Below are 12,202 nucleotides of genomic sequence, written 5' to 3'. Positions count from 1 at the left end.
TCCGTCTCCAAACTTTAGCAGAGAGTGAATGAGTGTTCTCAGCTGCTGCAACGGCTTGAAAATGAAAGTTTTTTTAACCGTATCGTTACTGGTGATGAAAAATGGGTCCTTTACAATAATCCTGTTCACAAACGCCAATGGTTAGATAAAGATGAAACACCAGAACCGACCCCTAGAGATGGCCTTCACCCCAAGAAGATTTTCCTGTCTATTTGGTGGGATATGGCCGGTATTGAACTTCTGGAACCAAACCAGACGAAAACTACTGATTATTATTCCCATCAGCTATCAAACCTGAATGAGGCAATTAAAAAAAATCGACCGTCTTTAGTGAATAGACGCAAAGTGTTGTTTCACCACGACAGCTCAAGACCTCATACCGCAAAAAAAAAATTAGGCAAGCTGAACGAGCTCGGATGGGAGCTAATGCCGCATCCACCATACTCTCCGGATATTGCAACTTGTGATTATCAACTTTTCCGCGGACTTCAATCCCATATGAGTAACAAGAACTACTCCTCAAAAGAAGCTATAAAAAAGGATATCGAAGCGTATTTTGGCTCCAAGGACAAACAATTTTTTGAGCAGGGAATTAAAAATTTGCCTAAACGTTGGGAAGACATTGTAAATAATGGAGAAAAATATATTATTGATTAATAAATACTTTAAACACCTCTTTTATTAATTTTAAAACCACCTTTAAAAAACGCACGAACTTATGGACTGACCTGATATTATAATATTAAATGAAATGTAATTAAATTAAATGTAATAAAACAAAGTTAGATAAAAACGGCGTATTATAATAAAAACATTGGATGAAATAAAATATAATATAACAAAATAAAATGTAAAGTCAAATAAGTTACAAATCAAATGAAATAAAATAATATGAAAAAAATAATAATAATAAATGAAATTATTAGCAGTGTAATAAAACAAAATAAAATAAAATAAATTAAAATTAAATTAAATTAAACAAAACGAAATAAAAAAAATTAAAATTAAATTAAATTAAATTAAATAAAACGAAATAAAAACAATTGGAAAATTAAAAAAAAAAACTAGTGCAACTAGTTAATAATTTTTGTCTTCAAATGTTATCGATTTTAGATTTTTTTACAGATTTCGGTTGAGGTAGGCGAGAAACCCGGAATCATAGATAATAATAATGAAGCAGTTACTTACTGCTACGTAAGTTCTGTATTCTATCATATTTGAATTAAATTAGTTACGAGTTTTAATTTCGGTATCGCCCACGGGGACTAATCGACATTATTATGAAGATCGAAATTTTTAAGGCCCCGCTCAGGCAGTTACTTGCGTATGACAACTCATCATTCCATGTCTACCTCGAAAGTCAACTAATATGAAGTATATTGCGAGGTTGGGAATCATAAAAGACGGTGTTTCCCAATAGGCTGAATAACATGAAACTTAAAAGTTATTTCGATTTGGAGGCACAAAACGCAAGTATTGCAAAAAAGTTCATAAACTCGAATGCGCTAAGCGGAGTCCTGAATGAATACGCCCTTTGGGTGGTGCATATAACAAGTTTTCATTCAAAGAGCATACGCCGCACACTAAAATAAATATAAAATACACAAAAGCTCTCAACAGATACTCTTCGAATGTCGCGCGAATTACTGGGTCACTTCCGTTTGCAATTTAAATAAGTAAAAATAGAATAATAAAAATACCACAATACAACTAAAAAATCAGTATAGTTTTAAAAACGCAACAGATGCAACGGATTTATTGCGTGCAACGCCAAACTTCATCACTAATCACCATTACTATATACCTACGTATGCATGTGAGCAGCTACTGAACTCCATTAAAATTGAGCTGCAAAAACAAAAACACCTCATTACATTAGGAGCATCTTTAAAAACAACATATCAACTATATTTAAACAACTTCTCGCACAGTTGAGAGTGTGTGTTTGTATGTGTGCAAAAGAATGTGATTGCCTCTGAATGGGCGAGCGTGCAAATTACAGTGCTAGCAAGTGAAGCGGCAGACCAACCACTTCTCAACTGGCAATGCCAATGTCGGTGGCAATGATGTGCTGATGATGCTGCTGCTGCTGCGGGTAAGCTAATCTGGCTACTGTCATTTACGAAAATAAAAAGTTGAAACAGGAGCAAATAAAAAACTTAAATGCTGTGATATTTTACTGCAACAGCTGTGCTTCTTTTGTAGCTACCTGACGGTGTGCAGTTGCCACTGCATGTTGCACTTTGCTACTCAAACGCGTCAGTCGGACGGCAGTCATTTAGCCAGTCAGTCAGTCATTGGATGCTGAGTGCCCATTAAAATTACAGCAGCACCACTGGTAAATGTGGATATGTCATGCATATACATGCATGCATACATATATACATACATTTACCATAGATATAAAAAGTAGGGGCTACATTGGTATCGTATCACAGTGGCCGCCACAATCGTGATCAGGCCTCAATGACCTGTTACTAGTTGAAGCAAATCTCTCTTCCGACACTACACTGCATGCTTGCTACCTGACTGGTTGACTGGCTAACTGACTGGCTGACTGCCTGTCCATCTGTCAACCACTTTTAACTGCTTTGTAAACCTACTATTTGCCACATTTTGTTGCTGATGCTGTTAGACTATTTTCCTGCTCGTCTGTTTCTGTTTTGTTCTGACTGAATGGTGTTTATGTGTTCGCCGGAATTAGCCTGGCTGCAGCTACAATTTCCGCCAGTCTCAGTGCACTTGTCAGTGGATTTGACAAATACGCAATTAGAATGCGGAACTGGAGCAGAATTCTTGGATGCCTGGGATTTGCGCTAGAAGCGTTAAAGCGTGGGTATGTCGAAGAAATTACTCAAGAACGAAGATCATCCATTTTTGGTTGGATTCATAGTTTTAAATTTAGAGCATTTTTCTAAGCACAAACATGAAACGTTGGTAATCGTTAGTAGAAGGGTAGCATTTACCTTAGAGGGGCTTGGTGTTTGTCATTCTGCCTACAAATCCTCGAACGCATTCGGGGCAATACAATAACTGATTCAAAAATACTAAAAATATACACTTTTCGTGAATTTTAGATATTTGCACATGCATGCATACATACATATATGTACATATATGCACGAGTGTAGAATATATTCTCAACACTGAGTAAGCCCTAAAAACACAACAGAACACAATATAAAGCATAAATTTAAAGTTACTTGCTCTAAATTTCCAATGACGCAATAAACACCAACAAAATTACTGTGCTGGACAATAACACAAATAAACAGAGTGATCTTTAAAACTAACTACTTACCAGGTACATACCTATGAAGTCAGACTTCCAGCTATTATTAGTCCATAGATGTCGCTAGGAGTATTTTTAAACCTTCCCAAATATCTTGTTTTTTTCGTCTGTCATCTGTAAACAATATTCAGTTCATTGTTTGTTACGTTTCATACAAGAATGTCGCTCTTAAAAATGTCGAATTTCGTGCCTTCAAACTACGATCGTTTGGTCCGCACGGCCACAAGGCAAAAACAACGTTCACATCAAATCGCTTCGGCCGCAAGGCAATGCTGTGTGTTTTCTGGGATAAGCGTGGTATGATTTGGTACGAGCTATTAAAACCAGGTAAAACAGCTGGCGATGCACGCTACCAACGACAATTGGCCGATTTGAACAGCGCTATACACTGAAAACGCCCAGAATATGCCGATCGGCATCACAAAGTAATTTTTCTTTATGACAATGCATCGCCACATCGAACAAGAGCGACCCGGGAATTAGTGGAGACGTACGATTGGAAACCGCTGGTGCATGGGGCTTACTCACCAGACTTGGCGCCTTCCGATTATCAGTTGTTTGCATCGATGGGCCACGCACTTTCCGAGCACCGCTTCAATTCTCACGAAGTAGCCAAAAAATGGCTCAATGATTGGTTTGCGGTCAAAGACGGCCAATTTTTTTGGCGTGGCATCCACAAATTGCCTGAGAGATGGGAAAAATGTGTCGCTAGCGATGGCTTTTATTTTGAAGATTAAATTTGTAATCATTTTTTGTTAATAAACGTTTGAAATTGAAAAAAACATTGTCATTTCATAGGTATACACCTATAAAAAGCGAACTCCAGTGAGCGATTGGTCAGAGACCTATACGCGTATATCTCTCATGAAAACGATAATCCATTCCATGATACTCATACGTGTATGTACAATTTTTCCATGAAAACTTTTCCAAAAGCGCGTCCAAAACAACCCAGACCTATAAAACGTATGCGAGAACAGTGACCCTGTAGTTTTAGGCACGCAAGTGGCATTGCAGCAAGAATTTACTATTTATTCTGTATACCCAAACTCCACATTTTGTCATCCCGTTCATGTATGTATGTGTGTATGTACATATTTATGTAACATAAGTATGGCTGAACCAAAAATAGTGTGCCTTAAAAATCGCTCCCAGAATTTAAGCCTGCCCTGAAGATAAATATCGAAAGGAAGTTGAAAAGCAAATTGGAAAGAATTGTTGAAAGGCGAATAAAAAATCCGGCCAGCATAATGGCCCAGCCAAGCGTTGGATGACAAAATCTCAACCACTTACATATGTATGTATGTACATATGTTTCACATAAAAAACTTCGTATCAATCAAAAAAATCATGAACTAAAAAAGAAAAACAAAAGTGAACTGAACACAGGCTACGACATAAAAACGGCGTCACATGTGTCGCTTATTTTGTACATTCATTTTTGTTTTTGTGCATGTCTAAAACGTAAACACAGATACATATGAATTTTTATATGCTTACCGAATATTGTATGGCCCTAACCATTCGGCGGTTTTTACATCAGTGCACAGGAGTGTACTAGGGTATATGACTTTACACACATAAATCTATATAACGGCATAGGTTTCGAAATTTGTACGTCAAAATGTCAAGAGTGATGCGACGATTTTTTATATCTGTCAGTTTTTCTATCTGTTTAAGAGGTAACTTGTGTAGAATTAGGAAAATGATTTGGCCTGCATATAACGGTATTTTCCAAAAAGGCCAAGAAATTATTTTCGGTAACTATGTAGTGAATAATACTCGCTCAAAATGGCTGCGCCTACGAAGCTTGGTGCGCCCATCACATTTTGAAATCGTCTAATGGAAATGCAATGCTTGTAAAGCTCTTATAAAGTAAAAGTCTTTCAGCTTTGAAAAATATTTCGTGTCAAAATTACAAAACTGAAAACATGCGCTGGGTACATAAAGTTCGGTTGCGTCCATGCTTAAACACTTCTTTACTTACTTTGCGTAATTTTGTTTTTGTAATTTTATACTATCCTTATGCCATTATTGTCGTTCAGAGATTTTTGCCTTGAAATTGAATCTGTTGACCTAAAAACGTTCAGCAAGCTTAGACTTCAAAATAGCAAAAGTTGATGGCGTTTGGTGTGTGTTTGGAAAAATTATAATTATAAAGCGCAATATATTTATTTTCAGAATTTACTTAAATTCAAAAAAAAAAAAAACAATTAGAGACCTACATATCTGCTAATAGAAAAGTTTAAATGGCACAATGAGGGTCAGTAAAATTTGGGAGTGTCTTGTCCAAATTTTGCATGTGTTCATTGTCTGTTATTTTTTGTAAATTATTATAATATTTTGGTTTATTACTAAAAAAAAACAAAAAAAAAACTGATGTAATCGCAGCTATAAAAACGTTAAAAAAATTTCCAAAATTATGTGGCAAGAATTTTTTTTTGCATTCTGCCTACATAAAAATATAATTCACAGAAGACCTTTTACGGATATTGGAATTCATTTAAAAAGTGACATTGATTTAAGTATTAAAAGTACAATATTTCTCCTGCGAAATATTCTTTCTAGTAAACAAATTTTACTTATATTAGATAAGCTCGATCGACTTTGGTAATTTTACGGGCACGGCATAAACGAAACGATCTAGGGTATATCCTTGCGGCAAATATTGTCCAAGCCATTCGAGAGATAGAACCAGAAACCGTCCACAAGCTCTTGGAAAATTCAATAGGCAGGATAGACAATCGTGATCGGATATTTACTCTTTCCGATAAAGTAAAATTCAGTGAAAAGTATTTAGGGCATTCTTGAAAAGTAATCAGCTGAGACCAACAGCACGTGTGTGTCTTTATGTATGTGGATTATTGCCTATTATAACTATAAAATAATTCCTACTTTTAAGAATTATTTAATTATATCTTATTAAATTTTATTACTTGTTTGGCTCTACTAAAAAGTTCCCACTTTTAGCATCACGTCTCATCTAATGGTTTTTCTTCTTCTTCTTCTTCTCTACCACAGATGCATGTGTCCTGGCGGCTACACCGGCAAGAATTGCGAGTCGAAATACATTCCATGTTCGCCATCACCTTGTCAGAATGGAGGCACATGTCGTATATCGAGTGGCCTAATGTACGAGTGCAAATGCCCACTTGGTAAGTGCCTTTTAAATTTACTAACAAATGAATATATATGCTTTTATTACGCGTTTCCCTTCGCCCCCTTGTCACATTACAAACGCATAAACTGTTTTCTTTATAATTTCCACAATGAAGTTAATGTCATTGCATTAAATTGAGCCATGCAACAAGCGAACGCGGGGCATTCAGCAGCACGGCGGCTCACCTAAGTGGCATTGCGCATCGAGTTGCGCAATTTCATGCGACTAATTGCCGCTAATCTCCGCCTTAAAAGTATCACTGCCAAGCAAAACGACAAAAACTAAATATTTATTTGTAGTTGGTTGTTTAACCAGAAAAGCCAAAGCTGACGCGTAGCAGGCAAATTGCCGACACCGACTTAAGTCAAGTCATCCGATAGCAGCGGTGGTGTTGGTTGCTTGCTACCTTCTCCGACTATCCACAAATGATTAGCTGAATCGCTTAGTGCGTTCTATTCGCACTACGTTGCTTTTTTCCTTTCCCGCTTCACCTCTTTTTATGCGTGTTTTAATTGAGATAACGCTGAGCAGGCGGAATGGTTCATCAGCGCGCCACCAACAAACTGCTTCAGTTACCGTGTACTTCTTGTGCAACGACTTCAACTCTCCCCAGTGACCGCCTTGCTGCAGTCGCTTAAGTGCAAGCGGTTGTAGTTGTACTAGGCAATCAAAACAATATGCACCTGGCCGCCAAGTTACTTGCTGGCGGTGCAAATCGTCAAGTCATCGCAACTTTTGCTAAATAGAATTTGCTGCGGGGAAACCAGTTTTTAAATATTTTCTTTTGTTTATTTTTTGTAAGTAAAATTCCATAGAATTACATTCTTGGCTAATATTTAGCGAATGAGTGACGAGTCAAGGAGTTGACGGCATCGTTTAAGTAAATGGTGGAAATGTTGTTAGATAATTCCACCTATGTAAGGCTGGATATTTTGAAACCGATGTGTGAAGCCTTAAGCGTATCAAATAGTGGAAGCGAATGTATAAAGCGAAGTGTTGTATAACTATTTTTAATGCTATACTTAGTCCATGCAACTATTTTTTATATCTAGTTAAAGTATGGCGTTTTAGTACTCGGACTTTACCATAATATTATATTTTTTTCCTCTTATGATTTAGCCTCTGAATAAAAGGAAATTCAATACTATTTTTATTCTACTCGACAAAAATTTAACACAATTTCTTACAGTTGAGCGATTCCATATGAAATGATCCAAGTGCAAGGTGACACAAAATTAGTCAACCAATTTTGTTTTTGAATAAATTTTTTAATATAAATAAAAAAATGATTTTGAGTAATGGAAATCTTTATTTTGACCTTTACGCACTCTATTGCTGTTGTCTGTTAGTATACTTCAGCTGTATAGTGCGCAAGTTTCAAATATGATTGAGGTACGACGCCATTTGCAAAAATTATAAATTTTCCGATCGAGTGACTAATTTTGCGCCAACTTGTATTTTGAACATGGGCTTAAATTTTTCTGAAAATTGGTTCATTTGTAGGTTTAAGTGTAATAAGAAGTAACCTAAGAAATTAAAAAAAAAATTTAATACTTTTGAGGCATGGTGGCATGGTGTTGTTTAAAGTTCAGTTTTTTTGAAATTTTTTGAAATTTTAAATTTTCTTTTAGAATAAAATATACTTGAGCCACCTTCACATGAAATCACTGAGTGTTTTTTATTTTATTTCTGAAATCATTCTAAAACTTAAGCTACATTGCATATCGAGTCTGGATGTTATCACTGCACCTGAATTTGTCACATAATGGGTGGTCCCTAATATCTAATGGGGTTTTGTTTTCTGTGCTACACCTTAGCTTGCTGAAATGTGACCTATCATATTTTATAACTGCCTGAATATATTGCATTTGATCTATTTTGACTCTACCGAAATAAATATATAAGAAAAGTAAGAAGAGTAGGCATATTTTCTTTTTTTGGTTTTTTACCATCTGACGTTTTGCCGGGCAATCATACAGGTATACCTTGTCGATTGCTGAGAGGGCAGAAAATTTAAAATTTTTACAAATCTTTAGTGCAAAATTTAAACAACAGATATCGAGCTCTTTAAAATATCGAGCTATTTCAGAAAAGAAGATGAAATATAAGGAGGGCAAATAGGGCGCAGCATTTAAGCGTAGAAAGGAAGGATTCTACGTGCATCAGGCTGATTACTATTCCCAACGAATCCCAAACAACTGAGTTGGGATGGGCTCGTAATTGTACAGACGAAATTTTAGCGATTAATGTGCTTCCTATTCCCAAGTGAATAAGAAAAAGAAATTTTCCTGTATTGCCTATACTCTGACAAAGCGTTCAAATATGCAGTATGATCTGAACCTACGTAAGATTTTGATTTTCTGTAGGATTATAAGCAATTTTTTAGTTTTTATTTAGTTAGCAATCGACTATTCTGAACTACAGTGGAAAACGATATATAATTTTGTACAGTTTATTATAATTTATTTTACATCATAAACTCACTCATCAGATTCTGAACACAGCAGTGACATAGAAACCATAAAGGTAGCACAGCTATGAGTAAAAGCTTGTGAATTTATTTCTTTTCTTGTTATTTAACCGCCGTATATAAATTGGAATAATAGGCGCAATCTGGAATGGGATAAGACAGAGAAACACTGGCGCAAGTGTTAGTGCAAGTAGTAAAGGTTTCGAGAAATTAGAGAGCTATGGATATGAAATTCAAGCGAGGATCAAGGATACTTCGACCACGCTTTGCTAGCAAAAATCTGTGTTTAACTTTTTTAAGTACATATATAGGGTTTTTCAGTAAGAGCGCTTCAACTTTTGAACTTTTTTGAATAAAACACAAACGGTTTGACTTTTTTAACTACTTTTTTTTTATTATCGAGTTTGAACATATACATTTAAGTATGAAATTCGATTTCTTTTGCATGACCACCGCGTGCACGTTTTACGAAGTCCAATCGTTGAACCCAATTTTCGACCACCCTTTTGCATAAATCGACCGAAATTCCAGCAATTTCGCGTTCAATATTGGCTCTGAGCTCACAAATCGTCGCCGGCTTGTTACTGAAGACCAATGACTTCACATAACCCCAAAGTGGGACGACTTGTTAAATCGACCGTAAAATGGCCGTAATGCTCTTAAAGTAGCAGCAACAGAACGATTATTTTCATAAAAAATTTGCACCATTTGCAATCGTTGCTCAAGTGTGTAGCGTTCCATGATGAAATGTATACTAATGAAGTTTACAAATGACAAGCGAAAAATAAAAAAATATTGCGTCGTTCGTCCTCCCTATCGGAAAAAAGTTGAAGCGCATCTATTGAATAACCCTATATGTTTTTACCATGAAACCATGAACAAATTAACAAGTCCTCCCGCTTGTGCTAAGTACGCCTTCAATCCTTCTATTATACCTAAATATATGTATAAATAAATATTCACTAAAACAAATTTCTTACATCTTAATTAAAACAACATCTGTCGTCTGGCCTTCTCCAACAATATTGGCAAAACTTCCACGGCATATCTTTGCATTATTACGATTATAATTACCATTATCATTACGCCACTTCAATTACTTAATTGTCAGCATCCTTTTGACTGGCAGAAAGAAGCGCCAGCAATTAACTGCTAAATAATTACGTAATGGAAGTGTGAAAATGTGACAGCACAGCTTTGAAATAACTCACTAAACAGAAATGAAGAAAAAACACGCGTATACCTACTCGTACACGTACACCTCATGCCTACTCTTAAGTGTGCAACGCGGCTGCCACAGTTTTTTATAGTGACAGACAAACGTCGGACTTTCTGTGGCTTCCAACAGATCGTCGGCACACAACTAATTGAGTTATTATTGTAAATTGAATTTATATTAATAATTGCGTACACTTGAGAATTCACGTTGATATGTACAGCTGTGGTCAGCGTTATTTCAAAAATGTGTAACTATCAACGGTACAATACAAACGAGTATTCGGTAAGCGCGCGCGACCAGCAGTAATCATTTGGCATTTCTGATCGAATGTGGTGACCATGATCTCGAGACACTAGAACCAATATACTGAGAGTAAAATGTGCTCGATAGTGAAATGGATTTTTCGTAATTAAAACCAGAAGTAGGCATGTATGTGAGATACAGTATTGTGCAAATGTTAAGTAATCTTTTCTGCTAAATCATTAATATCAACTTTTTCAAAAATATGTATGGAATACGAAGGTGTGGCAATTGAAGAACGAAATTGACGCTGCTTTATAAATATAAATAAACACCCATCGTTGGGTGTTTGGCCGAGCTTATTCTTCTATATATGGTGCAAGTCTTGATGTTTTCCACAAGTGAAGGAATCTATAATTTAAGCCGGCGTGAACAAAAACAAATTTTAATCATCGAAAATCACTTTCTTGTTTTTCAAAATATTCTCCATGAAGATCTATACACTTTTGCATGCGTTTGAACCAATTGTCGAAGCAACCGCTTCTTCAGGTGTCGAAAAACGTTGACTTCTTAGTTTGTTTTTTACGTACGGGAATAAAAAGAAGTCATTCGGTGCCAAGTCAGGACTATACGGCGGATGACCCATTAATTCGATGTTTTGGGTGCTCAAAAATGCAGTTGTTTGAGCCAATGTGTGAGAGCTCGCATTGTCCTGGTGAAGAGTGATCCGTCTTTGGCGATTGCTTTTCCTAATTTCTTGGAAGACAACTGGCAAACAAATGGTTGTGTACCACTCAGAATTTACTGTTCTGCGTTGTTCTAGTGGTACGGTTGCAACATGTCCAGTTTTTCCGGAAAAACAGGCGACCATTTGCTTGGAAGTGCTTCGTGCGCGAACAACTTTTGTTGGATTTGGCTCATCTTGAAACACCCATACAGTCGACTGCTGTTTACTTTCGGGCTCATACGCGTAAATCCATGATTCATCACCTGTCACGATGTCATAGACGTGTTTCGAAGCCCCGCGATCGTATTTTTTGAGCATTTCCTTCGACCAATCGACACGAGCCATTTTTTGAGCGATTGACAAATTGTGTGGGATCCAACACGAACAAATTTTTTTGACAGTCAAATGTTTATACAATATTGAATGTATGCTGGTCCCACTAATTCCTAAGATTGTCTCAATCTCACGATAGGTCACATGACGATCTTGAAATATCAGTTCGCGCACAGCATCAATGGTTTTCGGAACAACAACTGATTTTGGACGAACTTCACGAAATTCGTCTTGGACTGAACTACGACCACGATTGAATTCACCATACCATCGATAAGCACTGGTCCTTGATGGATCTTCATCACCAAAAAATGAATTAAGTTCATCCATGCAATGTTGCTGAGTTAATCCACGTCGAAAGTTGTAAAAAATAATCGCACGAAAATGTTCACGATTTAATTCCATTTTTAGACCGAGATGAATCTTTTAAGTTACTGTAAACAACACAAATAGCGCTGGTATTTCAAAACGTTCTGAGTACGTAAAAGCCAAAAAATGTCAAACTTTGCAATACAGCTGTCAGCTGCCAGATTGCAACACCAGGGTTGCCAAATCCTGCCAAATAAAAGGCACCCCTCGTAGAAACAAAATTTCTGTCAATTGGTATTTCGTGCCCCAGATTTCGAGCCTGTGCACCAACCCATTCAACTAAGGCGGTCGCTGTAATAAGATACAGAAATAAGTAGACATGCCAATGCTGAGATGCCTTGTCCTTTGTACGCCGTATCTCTAGCTTCTGCAGACGATTCAGTATAGACATA

The 12,202-nt window shown here is 36.5% G+C and overlaps 1 protein-coding gene across 1 annotated transcript in view; it reads left to right on the top strand.

Annotated features, from left to right (window-relative positions):
* The window catches only part of LOC129239259 (neurogenic locus Notch protein), a 210,705-nt gene that overhangs the window by 144,638 nt on the left and 53,865 nt on the right, over positions 1-12,202 (top strand). Inside the window, exon 5 of the mRNA XM_054874627.1 lies at positions 6,314-6,447. Coding sequence (XP_054730602.1) covers positions 6,314-6,447 — 134 coding nt within the window. The remainder of the gene's footprint in view (positions 1-6,313; positions 6,448-12,202) is intronic.

The sequence above is a fragment of the Anastrepha obliqua genome, chromosome 2, assembly GCF_027943255.1.
Source record: "Anastrepha obliqua isolate idAnaObli1 chromosome 2, idAnaObli1_1.0, whole genome shotgun sequence".
Taxonomy (NCBI): Eukaryota; Metazoa; Arthropoda; class Insecta; order Diptera; family Tephritidae; genus Anastrepha; species Anastrepha obliqua.
The sequence above is the reverse complement of the archived record's forward strand: the minus strand, read 5'-3'. Positions and strand labels throughout refer to the sequence as shown.